The sequence below is a fragment of the Nyctibius grandis genome, chromosome 1, assembly GCF_013368605.1.
Source record: "Nyctibius grandis isolate bNycGra1 chromosome 1, bNycGra1.pri, whole genome shotgun sequence".
Lineage (NCBI taxonomy): Eukaryota > Metazoa > Chordata > Aves > Nyctibiiformes > Nyctibiidae > Nyctibius > Nyctibius grandis.
The window spans coordinates 7,854,594-7,875,976 of NC_090658.1; the positions used below are offsets into that span (position 1 = coordinate 7,854,594).

At 39.0% G+C, this 21,383-nt stretch overlaps 1 protein-coding gene across 4 annotated transcripts in view; it reads left to right on the forward strand.

Annotated features, from left to right (window-relative positions):
* The window catches only part of MACROD2 (mono-ADP ribosylhydrolase 2), an 896,855-nt gene that overhangs the window by 506,412 nt on the left and 369,060 nt on the right, over positions 1–21,383 (forward strand). For all 4 annotated transcript variants that reach the window (XM_068410970.1, XM_068410960.1, XM_068410976.1 and 1 more), the window contains exon 6: positions 11,818–11,939. In XM_068410970.1, the coding sequence (XP_068267071.1) occupies positions 11,818–11,939 (122 nt within the window). The remainder of the gene's footprint in view (positions 1–11,817; positions 11,940–21,383) is intronic.

The following is a 21,383-nucleotide window of genomic DNA, read 5'->3' on the forward strand; positions in this document are numbered from 1 at the left end:
ATCTTTTTGGTTCCCAGTTCCTAAACCACAACAACTTATTTAAGAGACTGGTGTTTAAAACTTCCCACTTGCGATTGTCATTAAATGCTTGTGACAGACCAGCGGGATGCTATGATGTTACTGAAAGCGTAAGTTGGCTACATTTACATCTATGTTTCTTCTACAGCAAGGCTAAGCTCAAGACTGTCCTTCAGCAGCTCTTTAAGGTCATTACATGACTTTCCAGAAGGTTGTTTAAGTACATTTTGCTCGATTGAGCTGAACAAGGTATGACACCAGTGTTTTTCCAAGGGCTCTTCCTTGCGATGTTGGTTGACATAGAGAACATTAGCAGTGCAATAAGCCTCTGTAAGTTCGTGATATATTTTGTCTTGACCAAAACAAAAAAGAAAAATAGTTCCCCTGCTTCTTATTTTGGTACTCTTGCTGCAAACTCAACTGTTTACAGCTTCTAAGGATGTAAAGCACTCTCAAGATGTTTGTCAAAGCTTGTTTGTCACTTGAATCCACACGAGCATTACATATTGTACAAAATACCATACCACAATTTTCGTTAAATGTCCTCGTTGGATGCATTTCATTTCTTTGCTTAGCTTCTGTATCTGCCAGCAGTTCTGAGCAGATTTGCTGGGGACTCTTAGCTCCTTTCCACCTCAGTGGTGCTTACCCGTGTTGTTGGTCAGCTAAGCTGCAACGTAAGCAGGCAGCTTCTGTACCACAGTGGGCTGGTAGCCTGACCAAGCTGGTCACAGTCCAAGAGGGGGTGTGTATACCTTAATGTGAAATACTGCTGAGTTAGATGTTGTGACACAAAAGCAATCCGGACAGCAAATGGGGTAAAGGGGTGGTGTTTTCTTGTCAGTACCTTGTTTACATTTTGCTGTTCCTCTCCTCTGGTGCGTGTATCTCTCTGAGCTGGAGGGGAGCAGAGATCAGAAGATTTCAAAGCAATGTTTCTGTGGTTGTCTGTGAAAGCTCAGTTCTGTGGAGGTTTCTGAAAGAAAAATGCTAAAAGCAGGGCCAGCGTTGAGGAGAGAGCAGCGTGTTCAGACACAGCAGTATCAGCCAGAACAATGGCTTCTTTTTCCCCTCGTCTTCCATGAGGTTCATCCTGCCGCCCCATCTGCAGAGATATGGACTGAAGTGCAAATTGTACGCTTGGGCTCAAATTTAAGGAGTCCCAAGACTGAGCAAGACGTAGCTGGAAAGTCATGGGCTGTGTCATGTTTGCGTTGGGCAAAGGCTTCGGTCGGCTGAGCGTGCGCAGGACAGAGCGCTGTTAGGGTGACCGTACCTTGACCGTACCCTTGCTCACCTGAGCAAAGGATCTGCTCTCACTCGCGATTCAAGCCTTATGTTTACTTAGTTCTGCTAAAATAGCTGCTGGTTTTATTAATAATATAAATTAGCCTGTTTGCTCATTTTGTTTGAAGTATTTGGAGAAGTAATAGCTGTTTATTAATAAAGCATGCAGGGAACAGCATTGAAGCAAGGAAGTTCTTTAAATCTGTTATTTTTTTCTTTAGTCTGCATCTGTGGTATAGTACAGGCTGTGTAGATAACTGTCTTTCCATTTTCCCTTCCCCTGCTTAGGTTCAGGCTTGCTCATGCCCCCGTCATCTGCTGGGTTTGCTTTTAAGATGAATTGCAGAGCGATGCATTCCAAGTGCTAACGTTTGTTTCGTTGCCAGCCGATGAAACTATCTTTCAAACTAGAGAGCATCTCTGGGGAAGAGACTGGGAGGAAACGGTCAAAGGAATTTATCACGGATGCTCGGCATGCACTGCATTCCCACAAGTTGGTATCTGGAATATGTTGATATCAGGAGGGTGCTTCAGCCTGGTTTCAGCCACCTAAATTAAAATAAAATTGATGATAGAAAGCGAGATTCCTCGTCTAGGCATGAAGTCTCATGTTACGGTTCAAAGAGCTGTCCAGTTATTTCGCTTATCACACTTATATGAAGCAATTAAAGTGGCACTGCCAACTTGAAATCTGGTCAGCTTTCAAAAATGAGTTGAACTTACTTATGGGTACCGCATATGTGGCTGTTTCCATTGACTGTGTTTGTTGTGTGAGTTTGGAGAGAGGGGGCAGTAGTAAATTTAATTTTTTCCTCTTTTCATTATTTTGTGATGAACTCATAGGTGTGGCAGGGGAAACCGTCTCTAAAGGAACTGACTGTAGACAAAGGTCTGTGAAATACTAGAAGTTTTGAACGTACAGAAGATAAATACCTTAAATGAAGTAAATTGGAGAGGATATCTAGATTTTTTTCTCATTACAGTAAAAAAGTACTAAAAGTGAGATTTTTTTCAATGATGCCACTTAAAAGATGAAGTGATAAAGGTGCATTCCTTCATCATGGAGAAGATGTGCTCTCATTTTCCTTTGCTGGTACTTGGATCCTTGCTGTCTTTAAGCAGTGGCTGCACTGATTTCAGCGGGACTGTTCCCAGCCTTGAAAGCGGTTTGCAAGTTGAGAGCTATAAACACTATGTGTGTTGCTTATGAGGAAAATACAGTATCCTCGGTATAAAATGCAGTCCTGTAGCATGGTTCACTTGTCTCCTCAGCTCTGTCTTTTTAAATTGGGAACATGTATTTTAAAAAATATTTAATGGTTTCAGTCTTGTCATTTCTAACTTTCTCCTCCCTCTGCATCCACTCAGCTTTAAGAGGTGATAAATGGTCCCGACAGGCTGCACGAGGCTCTCCTGTCTCTATTCCAAGAGCAGTGTGTTTGTGGCAAGGGTGATACTAATCTTTCCTAGCATAGTTTCCTAAGTTTTGAGTGTTCAAGCCTTAATTAGGCTGATTTAGCTACCACTGGTTTCTTCAGAAGATATGTGGAGAGCCTCTAATTTTATCACCTTTTCTAATTTTTTCTTAAAGACGATATGCAAAATTCTTAGCAAAGCACGTATTTTTTACTGTGAAGGTGATGTAGATTAGAGAAGTGTCACATGAAAAACAAAAAACATGCTTCAGTTTCTGGAGGTGGAAGTTGATTGTTTATTCTCAAGAAAACGTGTAGAAAAAGAAAATGAAAAAATGAGCGTGGTAACTTTTTATAATGTGTTGCCATCAAGAAATAGATGCACCACAGTGAAGCTACGAACATAATATTTTTTCCTTGAAACTTTAAAACATACTTTATTGCTGCTTTAAGAAGCCCATAGAACCTCCTATTAAAGAAACAGTTCTTTCAGTCTGATTTTTAAAAATCTTTTTACCTGAAGTGATCTGATTAAAAAATCTGTCTCCCTTCACTGGACAGATAAAAAATGGTGCTGGCAGTTTCCTCTCATTGCACCTGAGGTTATTCTGCTGCTAATGTGTGATTAAGGGTTGTTTCTTTTGGTCTTCTGAAAACTTCTTGCTATAATCACCAGTCCTTTCAAATGAAGATCCATGTTTTGTAGATGTTTGTGCTGATAGTCTTAAATCCCATGTAAAGGACAAATATTTTGAGTGATTCAATAGTTTCATAAAGGGAAAGAAGGCCTTGAAGTATTGGCACAATGAGCTCTGGTTCTGACACTCGCCCTGCAAACTGTCTGGAGACCTGCTTGTATTCAAGACCCAGTTCAAGATTTTCCATGGCTGTGGCAAACATTAGATGTCAGGGTGGGTTTTGGGGTTTTTCTTGAGTCCTTTTACGGTGGTTCTCTTGGGCTGCCTTCCTTTGTTTCAGCATCCTTGCAATGATCTCAGCCAAATAGTATAATACGGTTTAATATGAAATGTTAGTAATGTTATCAAAACAGAATTTGCATAGGAAAAATCCTTAAAATAGGAAATAAGAGATTTTTCCTATAGCTTGTTGTTAAATTATTAGAGCACTCTGTAGCACTGGTTGGCATTTAGAGGAAAGTAGAAGAATTTCAGTTCTGAGAGTAAAACTTTTCTGGATAAAATTAGTCTGGTACTAAGTTTTGTAATGAGGCTGAGTGTGTGTGTTTGTTTCCCCCGCCTCCCCTCCCTGAAGGGCCCATCTATGCTTTAACTGTGCAATATATGAGCAGAGGTAACTAAATCAGCTTTAACGGAACTGGGTTGGACACCGAAAACAGTCCAAGTGTCGCAAGGGGTCTGTGCTTTAAGAAGCTGAGAGCATTAGCTCATTTCTGATTTCTGTGCCCCTCTAATTAATCTGATTCCAAAACTAGAACTGAGGCTAACTTAAACCCCGACATATTTGAAATATTTTTGCATATTTTATGACTTGATTTGTGTTGGATGTTTTTTAGGGTAATATTCGCAAGCTTCTCTTTTGAATCAAGAATCAAGTGTGGTTAAATATACCTTGAATTTATGTGGCTAGTGTTATATCCTTCACCATGCTGTGTATTTTGGTTTGAAATGTTTGTGGAATGGCAGACTGAAATTCTGTCTTAGTGTCTTAAGAATAAGCACCCTCAATTTAAGGGCAAACAAGTTTATTTTTGAGTGCTGAAAAGCCGACTGATTGAATTATTAGATGAATTAAAAACAAACTCACTCCCAAACATCTTTTGCTGCTCAATGAAGGGAGAAGTAAAGAGAGAATCTTTGTGGCTCATGCTTTCCTACATGTGGCAAACATGAACCAAAAGACAGATTAAGGTATCTTTGTCTATAGCCTTGTCCACTTGCAAAGAATAATAGTCAGAGAAAGGTGGAGAGCATTACTTGGGTCAAGGGGGTCACTTGGTGTGTGTTTCCTGAGCCCCTCAATGAGGACAGTGCTTGGCGGAGCTCCTCTGCTGCAGCAGCAAAATGAGGTTTGCCATAGTGTGATAAGGACAAAATCTGCTTGGAGCAACATAATTTCATTTCCTTTGTTCTGTTTTCCTAGGTATGTTAAGGTCTTTATTTGGGTAGGTGATTTGTAGAGGGGAACAAAGATAACACTTGAGCATTTCTGCTGCAAATGCTTCAAGTCCAGAGTAAAAAAGAAAACAGAAATAGCAAGTCACGGATGTCATAATTTCACGTTAAGTCATATGTTCATTCATATTGCATCGCATTATGAATATCCCAAATGGAGCCGCTGCCTTTTAGTTTTACATGTAGGCAATTATTTCCATCGAAGTTGTAGGGCCGTCTGTCTAGTCGCTGCTTTGACATCTGTCATCATCGTACTAAATTGCTTTGTAAAACCTATTACTTTGGGATATAGCATAGTGTCTCTTAATTGCACCACTTGCTTCTCCTGCCTGAACAGAGCCTACTTTTGTTTCCGACGTTAATGGCGAGGCCCTGATGGCAGAGCGATGCTGCGAGTTCATTGATGGGAGGGGAACTGCTCTGGGATTACAGGGGCATACTTGGGCCTTGTATTTTATGACAAGCACGAGTGCCAAAAACGCTTGGGTTTTGACTTGCATGACTTAATTCTCTGGCCGGCTGTTGAGGCAGTGGTGTAACCGTTGCGAACAAGCTCTCTGTGTTTTTTAGCTTCCCACAGATGCCGAGCGATCGCTCTCTGCTAAATGCCGGCTATTGAGCGCAGGCTCCTGCGGCTCCCCGAAGGATCTCTTGCGCTCGGCAAATCCTTCGCCTCTCCCTTTGGGAATATTGTTTTCTGACTGTCTCTGCTGTCTTGTACTTAAAATATACACCTAACCCACAAAGAGGGATGCTGGTTAATCATTTACAATAAACATATTCTTTACCTTTTTTGGGGCAGACAATGCCATTTACGTGAAAAATGGCTTAAATATTTTACACGAATGACTTCTAGATATCATAGCTTTTGTAGCTAATGGAACATACTTTGGTTTACCCAAACCAACTAATTAATCACTGAAGGCAGCTATAAAAGGTACAAACTTCAGACTGAGCAGTGCTTATTGCTCCAAGCCTAAAAAAACTGAGACTGTCTCTTTAACTGCTGGTAAATAAAATATATATCTATATAAAGCAAATAAATACTTCCGAGCGGAGGGGCTGTGTCATACGTAGTCAAGTTTAGCATTGCATGATCTATAAAAGATGTTGTCTTGCATTTTAAATATTCAACTCCGCTGATCCAGTTTTGGAGGCACATATTAGAAAATAAATCAGGCTGTGGTCCTGGGGGATTCATTTAAGTCAAACTTAAATTAACAGTTGTTTTTTACACACTGAAAATGCACATTTTATGTGCAAGTGCATGTAACTAGAAATAGAAAATGAACAAGCTGAGCAAATTAGTATACCAAAGCATTAAGCTACATGCATTCCTTAAGAACAGGGATATTCAGTATGTATGAATATCTGGAGGTAATTCCATTTCCCATCAATTGAACCTCAGCTATCCTTTTTCAGCGCCAATATGGTGGGTGTTTATTGTGTAAATCAACTGATAAGATTTACAAATGGAGCCCTAAATGCTCTGACTTTGTCAGGTCTATTTTTTCTATTCAGTGGCACATGCAATGAGGTATCTTCCTTCTTAAAATTCATACGGTTCCTGCGGTGATTGACAGGGTACAGCTTCATTATGCAGTTTGCTAGATGGGCCGATTATGGCTACGAATGCGTGAATGGGATGAATGAGAGAAATGTGTCATTGGTTCTAGCCATGGTCAGCTATTTCATTAACGGTGTGAACGTGCCGCACTCGCGTCTCTAAGGGAAGAAATGAAACTTATTTGGCCTTTTTCAATTGTTTGGAAAAATTCCATTATGCTAATATTTTTGCCATCTAATGTCACTTTTACGAAGGACAAGAGAAGAGTAAATTACATCAGAAGTAAATTACGCTGGTCCTTCAGGTTGGTTTTTGAGGCACAGTCACTTCTTTTCATCCTTTGCAACTGGAAGTTGTGTTTTGTCTTTGCCCATGCTGCTCTACCCATTCTCCATAGCAGTGTAGATAAAACCTCATGTGACAAACAGCATGTTAAGATGTATGGACTGACTTTTTTAATGAAGAAGACCAGAGAAAACAAGCCTCATTGGTCTCATGTAGAGCAGATGTGGTTTCATTTTGGACTGGCCTACACAGGAGTTTGAGGGGACAGTAGCTCTGCTTTTGATGTGTTGATTAATTGTGCAAATTATATTTATTTTCACTGGTGGTGGCTAAGTAGTGACAGGATGTTTTAAATGCCCCAGTGCCTGTTATACCTCCAGATTAGTTTGTGGTTTACACAAGATTCGGTCGTCTGCTTTCATTATAGTGCTTCAGGGAAAAAAGAAGAAAGCCCGGACCAAAAACAAGCAGAGATGATATAGAGGGTGTGCACAAAAAATCGGTGTGGGATTGTCACAGGCCTTGCTTTAGCTGCTGAAATTTCTAACCAAACTCCTGAAAGTCAAATGATCAACGAGAGAGCAGTAGATCCTATAAACTCTCCTTGGATCAATCAAGTGTCACAACGCAAACCTTGGAAAAGCCAATGTAAAAATAAAATGTTGCTTCAGGCCTAAAGGAGCTCCAAAACACAGTTGTACAGCATAGATCTGTGCTGATGCTTTCTTTCAACTGCCCCTACCTTCTCTTTGGAATCCTTTTTGTAGGAAAAAATATCTCCTTCCCTTATAAATACCACTTTAAAACTAAGCAGCTTCATTAGCATTAAAAGCAGTTTGACCCATTTCTGTGGCCTGATCCCAGATGAGAATATACCTTCTTCTGGGGCTCTCCACCTCTGTGTACTGTTAAAAATGTAAGCAAACATCTCTGCTCTGTGTACACAGAGAAAGTGATTTACGAACATGTGGATTGCAGCTTTCTTTTTAATAAAGTTTCTTATCAGCGTGCTTGGCTAGAAGACTGACCATAGTAAATCAGAAGCTTCAAAGCAGTGCTGGCAGCTTCATTTGACATAAAAATTAAAATACTACAAATGGTGTGTGTGGCATTCTCTGAGAGCTGACTGTTCCCAGGTTTTACTCCGTTTGCCTGGTTTTGAAGAATAAAAAACCACGTTAGAGGATTCTTTGGGGAAATGTCCATGTCCCTTGCTCATGTTTGACCTCAGCTAGGGAAGGGGTGCAGGAGCTCCAGAGAGGAACAGGAGCTGTTTGGTAGCAGGGATCTCTACCAGGCTTTTCCAGCCAAACTAAATTTCCCCCAGTTTAAAAATCTTTAGGTGATGAGACCGCTTCTGTTTCATGCCATTGTGCCTCTGCATGCACAGTGTATCTTCAATGTGTCGTCATGCTTGTCCCCATGGCCAGTGCTCCCATCTGCATTGCCCTCTGCAATTGGTTTGCCTTCTTCAGCAAAACTCATCCCTGCATGTGTCCTGTGATGGTCCTTTACCGTTGTTGAAGTCTGACCTTGGTGTTGGCTTCAGAAAGGCCGTGTGCTTCTCTAGGGTGGTTGCTTGTTCTGGCTGTAGGTAGACAGGTGTGGAAGGTGATAAGTAGGGCTTGCATGTCCATGTTTGTCCTCTCCAGCGGTGCTGGAGGTTCGCATTTGGGGTTGGCTGCTGTAGCAAGGGGCTGGAGTAGCAGGGCAGCAGTTCTGCCCCTTCATTTTCTGGTAGACAAATGCCTGTAGACATCCCCACTCTAGCGCACCCGCCCTCCTCTGTCCTCCAGCTCCTTAGCATACAAATTTCTCCAGCTTTGTGCAGCTGAGTGAGGGGGGAATGTGTGAGCAGAAGGGAAACTTTATTGTGACAGACAAGCTGGAAGATTGACACAGTCTTCTTAGATTATATTAAAAATAAATGGCTCTGCTTGAGCCTGTGAAGTCTGATCCTCATATATTAACTGCATGGGCTGGCAGGGGAGAGCTGTTTTATTTTCTGGTTTGTTTGCTTTATGCCTGTATAATCTCAAAGGGTTTTACCTGCCTGCAAATCTATTGTAGAATAGCTTGAGCAGAATAATGTGTAGTTTGGGCAATGTATGGATACACTGATTTTATTGACAGTGTACAACAATAAAATTATTACTTCCCTGTTCGTCTGCTGACCATGAAACAGACTGGCACGTTATTAATGCTGCTCTGCTAGTAAAATCTGACTCTGTCGTGTGTTTCAGAATAATAATGTGCAGAATAATAATTTTTGACAATGATACTCTGTAAACAATTACAAAAGTTTTGATATTTTATAAACCAATTTATCACCATCTTCAGTGTACTGTCTAAAGAGTCACGTATGATGGACTTGTAAAATTTAAAACATAAAAGCTCATAAATGCATTAAAGGTTACCTATTTACGTGAAGTGTCTGGTGCAGTGATAGAAGGTTGGTAATGAGGCACCATGAAAATGCTAAATCAGGAAGTTCTGAAAAAAAGATGACAAGAAAAACATTTCCTATTCATTAAGCTGAGAATTTTTCAAATTTGTGTTTAATAATGGAAGACTAAAGGAATGGAGTTAAACATTTAATGAGTGAAATGCATGTAGAAATTATACCAAGGGAAGTTTTATACAGAAAGACCCAAGCAAGAATTTGGTACTTGGGCTGTTCCCCAGAACTCCTTCTTGTTGTTAAGTAATAAATTAATAATTTAAGCCATTAAGCTTCAGCTTTTAAGCAACTGCACCTTGAAATGCAAGTTAACTCAGCCTTAGCAGAAAGAGGGAAATCTTTTATGATTCTTTCTTTTATTAATCTTTTACACTTTCTAAGTTGTTTTTATAGTCGTTCCTTTATTTGCTTGTTGGCTGGTAGGTGGTGTGATTTTGAAATGCGTCACGGTACCTCTGATCGTAGTGACTATAAATGTAGAAGGAGCTTTACTAAGATCAGATTCACTAGTATATGTCTTCCCCCTTGCTCAGTGATTGCAGCTTTACTCTTTCAAAAACAAAGAACAAGGGAAAAAAAAAAGTCAAGTGAAGCTTTTTCTTTCTCTGAAGTTGCCAACAGCCATGTGCCAACACTTCCAAATAGAAACCTTCCTTGGGAAGTTTCAACCTGAAGGAAACTGCTGTAGTCATGGCCTGAAATTATGGTCTTCCCTAATGGAAGTACTTACACAACCTTATCTCTGCAAGCAGAAGCAAATTTTAAACTAGCTATGCTATTTCTTTTTTTCTAGGTCTTAATAGTTCTCAGTTTATCATAGCAGCTAAAATGCGTGTAAAAAAGTAACTCTTTTTTTCTGAACTCCTGGGTGAAGCCATTCTGCTTGTTTCAATCGCCTGCTATCGTCCAGCTCATCAGTAGGTAAAGACTCAACACCTACTTGATGGTTCAGTTGCCTGAAATGCTGTAGGGAGGGTTTGCTGGAGTCACTGTCTGGCAGCTGTGACATTCAACAGAAATTATCCAATCTGTCCATCTTCCCACAACTGGAGAAAATTACTGTTATCAAAATGGAAAGAAGAGTAGTTAACCTTTTATTTACTTCTCGGTAGGGTGGTTTTCTGTAGCAGTTGGGAAGTTTAGCTCTTGTGGGTTTCAGTTTCCCATCACAGCCAATTCCTCTGTGTTTCTGGGCATGGGGATTCTCTGACATGCTTTTATTTGCTGAATATCAATACTTTCTGGCTAATGTAAAGAAAAATTTTGGAAATATTCAAATCTTTACACCTCGGAACATAAGCCACCTTGTAAGTAGTAGAGACCAAGATTTGACAGATGATGGATAAAAAAAAAAATGGATGTGGATTAAAAAAAAATACAGCGTATGTTTTAATGTTAGTTTGGCCATTTTCACTTCTGCTTTGCTATAGGTTGGAGGAAAATAATCAAAGACAGCTTGGACAAAGAGTAATGGTGTGAATTCTGTAGGATTTGTGAGTAAATTAAAATATTTTGGAGCATAACAACAGCAGATGTTGCTTGGAAACCTGTCCCAATCCCTAACATTCTGTGATTCTGTGATATGGGGCAGAAACACAACCTAACCAATGGGACCAGCAGTACTGCAATTGAAAGTATTGGCCTAATCCCTTTTTGTGGCAACGTTGCAAAAAATAGTGCCACTGTTTAATGCTGCTGCTGCTGTATATTGCAGGGGATGATAAGGAAGGAAAAAAATTATGTACCTACCACCATAATTCATTCTATTGTGTTCGCATATGCTATAGAAGAATAATGTTTGAAAAGTAAATGTGTTTCCCTACTAGACAAGTGTGGGATGAAAAATATTTTTTAAAAAAATCGTGATACCTTTTAGTTTGTAATTTATTTTCACGTTTGTTTTTTTTCTCCAGGCTTTTTACTTCATTTTTCTTATAGCACTTTAGAGGCTTTGATTGATTGCTGCATCTGATTTTGATGAGTCCAGAGACATCATACCTAAGATATTCCCTGACTATACATTCTCTTTTTGTTCATTAAGTTTCTCCAAACAGGATATTTTGTTTTATTGCATGGTGTCTCCATCTGGTCTGATGTAAGAGGAAAGCACATTCTTTGAATAACTAACACATTCATAGGTCACAACTTTTCTCCTCTTAAAATGGTTGCTGAGAAAAGACATAAAGTATTAGACAAAAAAGATGACCTGTGTATCACCATCAAAGTTCTGAGGTTTTTGTGTAGTGAACTTTCCCAGTGAGAGGACCTTCACGGGGTGAGAGCAACTGTGAGTTTCAAACAGTTGTACAATATTTAGTTGTACAGCCCTACAGATTTAGGGTATTCATGAAAACATTTCATCTATCCTGCATGTGGATTGCAGTATGCATATAACAAGTGTTTAGTGAATTTTCTTTGGGTTTTTTTTCAGTCCAAGTACTTCAAAATTTAGCTTTACTGTTTTTCATTGTATTTAATATATCTTATTAAATGGTTTCCAGCTATAATAATTTTCTTACAATATTATTCCTATCTTTGTGTCTAGGTACAATACCAGAATGGATTGACTTGAATAAATAAATAAATCACCTTAGGATGTCTAAATTTTTTTTTTTTTTTTATTTCTTGCAGATGTGATCCATACTGTTGGGCCAATCGCAAGAGGCCATCTCACTGACACTCATAAAGAAAACTTGGCAAATTGCTATAAATCCTCTCTGAAACTGGCAAAAGAAAACAACATCAGATCAATTGTAAGTACACTGTGAGAACCCATTTTTTCTAATTTGGATCTTTTTTTTTCCTTGCTGTCGAATAATTATAAATGTAATGGTAGGCTTCCAGAGAATTTGTTGCTGTATATGATGTTGAAAAGCAAGAAATTACATATCGTTTGGCCAAAATAGTTGCTAGAGAAAGGATATGGTTATTTTAAGAGATAAGGAAAGTTGGCCTTGTAGTATGTGTAAAAACAAATAAACCAATAAGAAGGAGAGGGAGCTGTTCACGTGGCTCACTTTTACAGAGTATTATTTATTAAAAAAAGACCTAAGAAGCCACTGGTTGGGTGCATAACTTCATGCAATACTGCCTCATAAATAGGTGAGAAGTTACTAATTTGTTGCTTTATCTGTCCATTTTTTTCCTAAAAATAAACATATTGGTCAAGTGGCAATGTTTATAGCACCCCCTCACCGAAATCCATCATAAAATAGCCTGTTATATGGTCTTTCATTGAATGATAAAGGTTCTTTGATTGCTTGAAATACGTGTTACATTTTTGTACCTCAGAAGGCCAGATTTTCAAAGTCCACAGAGCAAAGGAGCTGTTCCCTGTCCAGCTCTGGAGCTTTGATTCTGTAGCTCAAACTGTAGCAGCTGAAGTCTTTAGATATCCATAGGTTAGTTCCCTGAATGTTTAACCAAGAAGGAAGTAATCGCCTGGGCATGACTTCACAGCTTTTGGGTCATTTCAGCTGGTTGTGTGATAGCATGTGTGTTTGGCTACTTAAAACACATACTTAATCTAAAAAATGTTAATTGAGCCAATGGTGTTCTATCAGTGTGAAATACTTAGTAAGAGAAAGCTATTAACATCAAAAAATCACAAGTGGAAAATAAAGCTTTTTGAGGAAAGGGGCAGGACAGGTCTAAGGCTTTGAGCCCCAGTTAGATGTACCCTTCGGAGCTCAAGATGATGAATATTGCTTATTTCTTTCTTTTTGGAGTAAATGGTGGCCTTCACACTTTTTCTGCTGATGAAGTCCTCTCTGTACTTCTTAAAATGCTATCCAGTGAACCCTCTCTTTGCCAGTATCCAGCCATGAAAGAGAGGTGGTACCCAGTTTAGTTGTTACTTGATTTTTATTGTCATGTTTTGAGGTTTGTGGTTTTTTTTCCTTTTAATACTATGCACATAAATTAGAACTGAAAGCAACCTCAGGGTGGGGAGACATGTTTTGAACTCCTCTCTGGGATTGTTTAAACATACAGGGATGTTTCTCTGTCCTGCTGTGACTCTCACTGGAGGCAGTAAGATCTCTGTGCTGTTGCTGCTACACTCTTCCTTGTTCCTGCCTGGAGGCTCTGGGCAATTACATGCTTCTTCTGGGTCATTCCAGTTAGTGAGAATAAAGCTCCTAACATGGCGGGGAGGGGAAAGAAATGGTATAAAAAAATAAGAATATTGAAATAACAAAGGAAGAACTGCAATGGGCATTGGCCAATGCTGATAATGCTTCCATCTGTTGCAATTCTTTAATTTTAGGACATTCTAGGTGGTAACTTTGTATTTAACGTGGAATAATAAAGAGTGGTCATTCTCATGGGTTTCACGAAAACCAGCCTGATAGTTTAGTAAGAAAAGATGACCATGGGAGAAATGATCCATGGATTATTTCCTTTCTGGTTAAGAGCTGTTGACTGTGCACCTGTTTGAGATAAAAAATACTCAACACCCAGACTTGCAGAACACAGCTGCACAAGCTGAACAGAAGCCAAGAGCCATTCATTCATACCAGCATTAAGAAGCTTAGCAAGCAATATGGATTTTAAAGTCCACATGACAGATCATGGGCTGTTCTGAAAAGCCCCAAGTCCAGTAATTTCAGTGATGCTTTGGGAAGTGAAGGCTACTTGAGTGTCGACCCTAATGAACAAATCAAGCCTGGAGCAAGGCAAATGTATAATTCATTCAGTTAAGAAGCAGTAGATTACTGTGAGTCTGAAGAAAAGAATACAAAGTGCAGGTGGGTTTCACAAGATCCAGTACAGGAGACATAGAGGGAAAGGAAAGAAAATGAATAAAAATACCTACAGACTTCTGAGGCTTGCAAAGACCCAGAAGAGAGAACAGGAGTACTCAAATTGACTTGAATAGGCAACATTTGAGTGTGGACTGGATATAGCAAGAGAGAAATTTGCAATAGAGAGAAGATAAACAAAAAGTGGGGGAGGGGGGAAAGTTACCTGTGTAAAATAAGGAAGAGAAGATCAGCTGTGCTGATTGACAGTGTATTTTGGTGGTGTCTTTAACAAGAAGATGAAATGAGCATGGGAAAGAGGAAAATGAGGAATTTTAAAATAGGTACGGAGTAAAAGCAGGAAAAGCAGTATACATATGAAGTATAAATAAATAGGTATTGATGATAACAAGTAGTATACTAAAAGAATTTACTAACCCAGAAAGTATCGGTGCACTAGCAGTTGTAGCAAGGAAGAAGGAAGCAAGAAGGCGTAAAAGGATTGTAACAACATGAATGTATTACTTATCTTCAAAACAGAAAGGACAGCAAGTCTAGGAATTAATGCAAAAAGAGGGGGGAAAAAGCCCCACCACAATTCAAATGGTTTTGAACATGAATTGTGTCATAGGAATTAGAATTGCTGGCGGTATTATGAATGAAGTGTAATGATGAATGGCAATGTATCAAGTTGGACAGAAGTGTGCAGGGTGACTCAGGGTGCACCGCTAAACACAGTTTAATTTAACATCTTTATTAATGATTTTTGAAGAGTACATAAACAGCTCATTAATTACATTTACAAATGATGCTACATTAGGCAGTGTTGCAAACACTAGAAAAGGACAGAGATATATGATGGCGATTGATTACAGAGACTGCGAATATAACCTCATCCAGCACCCACTACAGCACCAGAAGGGAGCTTTTGCCTCCACTTCAGCGGAAGATAGGTCAGAACCAAAGCTGACAGCTACAATGTAACTTGGCGTGGGAAAAGATGAAGTAGCACATGGTGGGGAAAAATAACCCAGTTTGCAAGTAGTCAAAGGGAGAAGCGTGCTGGAAAACCGGCATAATGAGGAAATGGTCTTGAATAATAAGCCTCAAATTAGATATACTTAGAGCAGTCACTTGTTTTGTTTCAGTATTACATATTATTGAGCTGCCTATAGAGAAATGATGGATGCCACAGAGGTTGTAGTTTCTGTTTAAAGTAGACTGGGGAGAACAGGAATAAGATTCGGAATAGATCAAAACTCACTTACACATATGTGTTATATATATGTTTTACATCCTGAGGAGGGGAAGCAATGATCTTGAAATACTGTGTAAATTGCGAGATACAGCTTTATAGAGGGGAGGAGAGAAGAATGTCATTGTGTGTATGACAAAATGGCAGTTAAATGGTGTAGCTGATATTAATTTGGGTTGTGTTCATGTCCAAGATGTCCAAGCATGAATGAGAGCAACTCTGCGCTAACTCTTAGGGGAGCACTGAAACCTCATTTGAAAATGTTGTAATCTCAGTATATAAAAAAAAAAAAAAGATGTGATGGATAAAACCAGAGATGAGATGAGGGAATAGAATGAAATGCCGGTCAGTCTGATTGCCAAGGTTTGTGATCCACCAGCAGCCCAGCCACGGGTGAGGATTTGCATAGCCGTTAAAGCAGAAAGAGGAGCCTCAGGAACCAATCTGATCATTCACAGGATTGTTCAGAGAAATCAAGCAGCCCCTGACGTTTGTCTCACACACCCGTTTTCTCAAACCTTTTATGTTCAATACACGGTTTCGAATGCCATATCAGCTCTTCTCATACAGTAGCTGGTTTCTCTCAGGTCATCTACTCCATCTGCCTTTTAGGTTACAAAAGTAAAGTTTGTGTTTGTACTCGTTATCTGGCATTCTCAAAAACACGCATCACTCTTTCCTTCGCGCTTGTTTATGTAGCTGTGCTGACTGTAGGACACTTGAGCTGCTCTCTGACTATTTGTGTGGTCATCGGCGCTGGGTTGAACCTTTTGTGTTGGATGAGTCTGTTATTTATACAATCCTCTGTCTGGTTACTTCAAACATTGTTTCTGTTTCTCTCCACTTAAGTCAGTACAGATCAACAGGAGAAAAAAATGTTTAAGGTGATACAAGGAGTTTATTTTAGGAGTAAATAGTTGTTATTTAAGAAAATTAAGTTTCTGAAATTTTCAGAATAATTTCCTAGTCATGTAAAAAATTGTATTTTCATGTTGGTCTCTTTAACACACTAGTAGTGATTGCTATCCTGCATCGCTTAAATCTCTGCTGCCTGAAACACTGTGAATACATTATGGGCATCAAATCTTCACTGAAAGAAGAAATGGTAAAATATTCCAATAGATGCTTTTGCTTTTTTCCCGTACTAGTTTTCTAAATAAGAGTCTTGCAGGCCAATTAATTGTTAGGTTATCAGGCAAACTAGGGGAGTTGTAATCACTGTTTTCAGAGATTAAATTGGTCCCCTGTTTACACATTGTTTGAAATTACTTACTCTGTGTGCTCTGACTTTTTTGGAGGACCTCCTGTCCTGCTTTACTTTGTATACATTGCTTTGAAGCCATCTGATAACCTGGAACTTTTCTGAACATCAAGCACTTCCCTGGCAGATACTTTATTGAGACTTTACTTGTAGTTGGAAAAAGTCTCAATCAATTGATGTCAGTTGAAGCTGAGCTTGCAGTTAAACCGACACTTCCTGAACTACAGAGAAAATAAAACAAGATGCTGTGTGTTATTGTGGCTGGGTTCCAAGTCAAAAAGAGCCATAGTGTGTTTGCAGACAGGGAAGCTGGTGCTGATCCTTCACCCAGAAGACAGGGCAGGCCTCCTCTGCGGTGGTTATGGAAATGGAGGAGTTTAATAGCTCTGCTGTTGTTCAGGACTGCGTTCAGCGTTGCAGTCTTAAGGAACGCTTCATGTTGGCAGGGTTCACCCCCTGCCAATTGTAAAGCTTTAACAAGAAGCATTTCTTTAGACCATGCTCTCTGACCTCCACCTCTAGGGAGAATTATGGCTAGAGTGTGGGGGCTGGAGGAAATCCTCAAAGAATGCATCTTTGTGAGTTGCAGAAGGAGGCCTGCTTGCCACCAACAAATATATTAACGGGGTTAAATACAAAATACAGAAATTTTTCTATCTGATCCCTAGAGTCAGGTAAGGAAGAGTACATGCTATTCTAGAGCCTTACTAGATTCGTTTGCTGTTGCCTAAAAAACCACACACCAAAAATATCAGTCTCTCTGCCTGGATATGTTTGTCCTATGAATGCAAAAGGTAGTCCTGTTCCAGGGAAAACCTTGTAGCTGGACTTTATTTCGAAACACAACTACCGCCCTCCTTCTGTCTAAAGGATATAAAGGCAAAATGCTGTCTAAGAATATCTCAGAAGTAAGAGGACCTATTCAAGGGCTGATTTGCTCATCTTCAGGTCAAGTGGAAAAGCCATCATTTGGCGGTGTGATGGCTAGTGACCTGTAATGATAGGATATTTCTGGGAGTGTAGGTTGTCTCTTTTGGCTCTGGATAAAGTGGGTCCCTCCTGTGCACACAGCTTGTGCTCCACTTTGGTTAGGGTTATTATAAAAGTATGCTAAATAAGGTCAGGACATGCTTTTTGAAATCCATGTTGTGCATCCATTTCTGGGGTCTTAAATTACCGTACGCAATGCATGTAACTAGCTGTGCATATGCCGTGCTTTTAAATTAAAGTATTATTTGAGGCTTTGTTAGATAAATATTCCTTTCACGTAGAATTTAAGTTAATATACAGGGAACTCCAACTCATATCCTTTTGTAGGTGTTTTTCATAAACAAAGGTCATTTACTTTAGTTTTATTTGCCCTGGTATTGGCCAAGTAAATACCAATACTAACATAACACAATTGTGCAGAAACACAGCCTATTAATTATTCAGAGCAACATGTAAAAATACATCAAGAAAGGTACATGCCACTTACCTGTTTATAGCACATAAGAAATAACAGAATTGTCTTTTTAATTGATTTAAATATTTGTCCTCACCTGTAATTATGGATTTTGAAAATAGACTTTGCAGCTGTACACTGATGTTCTTGATATTTATTTACCTTTAAAAGGAAGGTGTACTTCCAATAGGCTGCACTGTTTCTTTGAGCCCCGTTTGAGTGAAGACATACTTAGCCACGATGATGCCTGAATCTTCAATTGTAACTCATGGACTTAAATTTTTAATATCAATTTCAAACCCAGAGTCTTCTCAGCTCCTCCTGTTCTAAACTATAAAATTCAGCAAAGAGGAATTTTACTTGAATTGTAGAAAGGCACGTAGAATGGTTTACTATAATGTATTGGTCTAACAGATTGTTTTACAGTCTTGCCTTTACCTGCCTTGTTCTCTCATGATGCAGAGTTATGTTTTAAGGAAAAGTAAAGCTTTTTTTTTTTTTTCTAATTTTAAGGAAACTTATTTCCTGTTGCGAATGTTGCCATAGCAATGAGTTATAAGTCTGAAATTCCTAAAGGTTACTTTATTCTATCATCTGTTTTTCTGATATGGATTCATATCCATCAATCAGAAGAGTTGCTTTGGAAGGAAATTTCTGCAGCATCATAAATCCACTTAATTTGTTTCTTTGAAACACTTGTTTAACTTGTAAGCTATGATATGACTGATCTTACATTTTCAAACTGAGTTTTCTCTCCAGCTTAGCCTTCCTCTTTCTTTTGCTTGCTAATTTTTTTTCTTGTCTTAGATATTTTCCAGATAATATCTTTAAAAATTGAGCTACTACATTACGTTTTTAAGTTTGCTTAAGTACCACGTTGGCTTTTTACATCTGCATCAGATGAGGAGGTTGTGATCTTTCCTTTTGGTCACAGAGATTGCTATAGCTGGCTATGCTTTTGTTAACCCAAGGTGAACCTGCTGCTGTGTTGCATGTGTTCTCAGCCATTTCTTCCAAAATGACCTTGGCAGATTGAATCGCAATCCTATTTCTTCAGTAAGGATTTCATTAAATGAGATGTATTCAGCAACATCAAGTGTAATTCGTTACACCTAATCATTCAACCGAGAAAGGCTGAGGAATGACTGTAGCCCCCTAGGCAGAGGTTCTTCGGAGAATAAGCTGGAGTTCGTAGTGGATCATGCACTGTAAGTGAGTTGACGACATCACCCTGTTGTGGGGAAAACCAAGAAAGAGGAGCAGCTGTAGAGTGACAATTAAACAGGAAAGATCTGTGAAGTTACCTATTGTGCTACTGTAGTAGAGCAAACTGGACTGTTGTGTCTAATGGGGGAACTGGAGACAGTTTTTCAGCCAGGGATGATTAGACTTAGAAACGGCACCAAGAGTAGAGTGAAAGAAAACAGTTTTTCAAGTCCAGAGAATAGAAGACTAAAAGTGAGGAGAGTTCAGTTCTTCATTTTGTTGTTCTGTGATGTTACTGCTGTAGCTGTTCTGCAACATGGTGGTTTTGTGATGGGAAGACGGAGAAAGGTTGGTTATTTGTATTGGGTTTAATGAAACACTGACTATACACTTTAAAAAAAACCTGAACTGGTGGAATAAAGAAGAAAATTACTTGTTCAGGAATAAATTCTGCAAGTTTGTGTATGTGATGGGTTTAACATGTGATAATTCACTCATCACCCTGTGAGAATCCTTTGCTTAAAAGGATGAAACTTTCTAGAAACACTGCCTGTTGGCTCAATAATTGGGGAACTGTCTCATTAGGGAAGGACAAAGTACAAATCTGTCAGTGGACCAAGACGCTAGTTATATGAAACAGCTCATAAAAACTAGGGATTGCTGGAAAGTCTACACCATAAAGTGCACGGGAAGAGAATGATTTATGTTTCTGTACAGAGGAAATTGTACTGGGGGTGGGGGGGGAAATCTTCATTTTGATTGAAAAAAAGAAAAAAAATGTAAAAATATACGAGGAATTCTTATTTGCATGCAAATCTTGGCTGTCTGGAGTCAAGTGTAGAAGGTGCTTGTCATTATTTGAATAACAGGTTCTTGTAATGGAAATTTGTAGTAAAAGTTGATGGCACATAAAAATTCCTCACAAAGCCCATAGAGCTGGTGGACTGTGGTCATCAGGCTCTGTGCAAAGTCACCCTTGGCCTTCTACTTTACTTCCTTCCATTGACCTGTTCCCTATCATCTGTTTTGCATTTTGTAGGCTCTTTGGGAGGGCTTGTGTTTCCTCTGTAAGGACAGTCTGTGTGTGCTGTGAAGGTGCACTCCCTGTGAAGATGCATGGGATTCACAGCAACAGCAGTAACGGAAAATAATAGTTGCAACAGGGTCAGGGTTTTTTTTGTTTGGCACAGACTGCAGTGACTCTCCCCATCACCAGAAGTGGAGTCAAATTCTGCTGCAATTAGAAATTGCTTATTCACAGGTTTTCATGCTGGAGGTACCCTCCGTGACTCCTAGAAATGTATGAAGGGCTGTGTGGCAGATAGTGACTTGTCACTACTGGATTTTTTCCTCGCCATTTAATGGTGAGGAAGAGAATGTGTGGTGCTGCATTTTAACACTGCATGGTGCTCACAAGGTCCCTGTCACTTGACATTTTTCATCTGATAATTTTGAGACACTTCTGTATATCCTGTTCGTTTGTTTAAACATTGCCTTAATTTACCTGTACAAATAAAGAACTGTAATGTGAAGTTCGTATCTGCTTTTTTACCTGAAATCAGTCCATTTTTCAAATAGCAAATTAAAAAATTTATTATTTTGAATGTTGTTTTTGATATTTACATAGCTAATATAAAGCAAATAAAAATTAAGAGCATAAATTGTTCTGTGTATCAGATGAGTATCATAATACTTAACTAGGTTAAAAAAAAAGTATTCCATTACAGCATAATATCTATTTAGGATCAGAGTAAATATATTGAAAAGCAGTTCTGAAAAATAAACAGAAGGGGCATGCTTTCATGGGCATTGTTTGCAGGTCATTAAATATGTTTTCCCTGAATTGCTACTAGTCACTTGGAGCCACGTACTTTATACAGAAATAATATGTCATGTCATAACTACCTATAAAGAAATAGCAATGATCAGTAGTTAGCTACAAAATTTATACCCTTACCTGAGAGGTTTTTAATATTGTTCCAGTATGATGCTGTCACGTTGTCTTTTAAGGCCTGTGCAGAGTAAAACCAGTGTAATTTGAATGGTCTAGTTAAAGAAATATGACCAGTACTTCAGTATTGTATTCTGAAATATTCATTTCTTTAATCTGATGAATTGTTCTTACTAAATACAAACTACATGCAGTCCATATTCAAGTAAACAGTTTAGCAGCCTTATTTTTTCAAAGCTGACTTCCTTATCAACTTCAAGTGATGTCTGCCGGTTAGGATTTAGAGATTTGTTCATAGCACAGGTGAAAGCAAATGCAGCACGTAGAGTCCAGTAGTT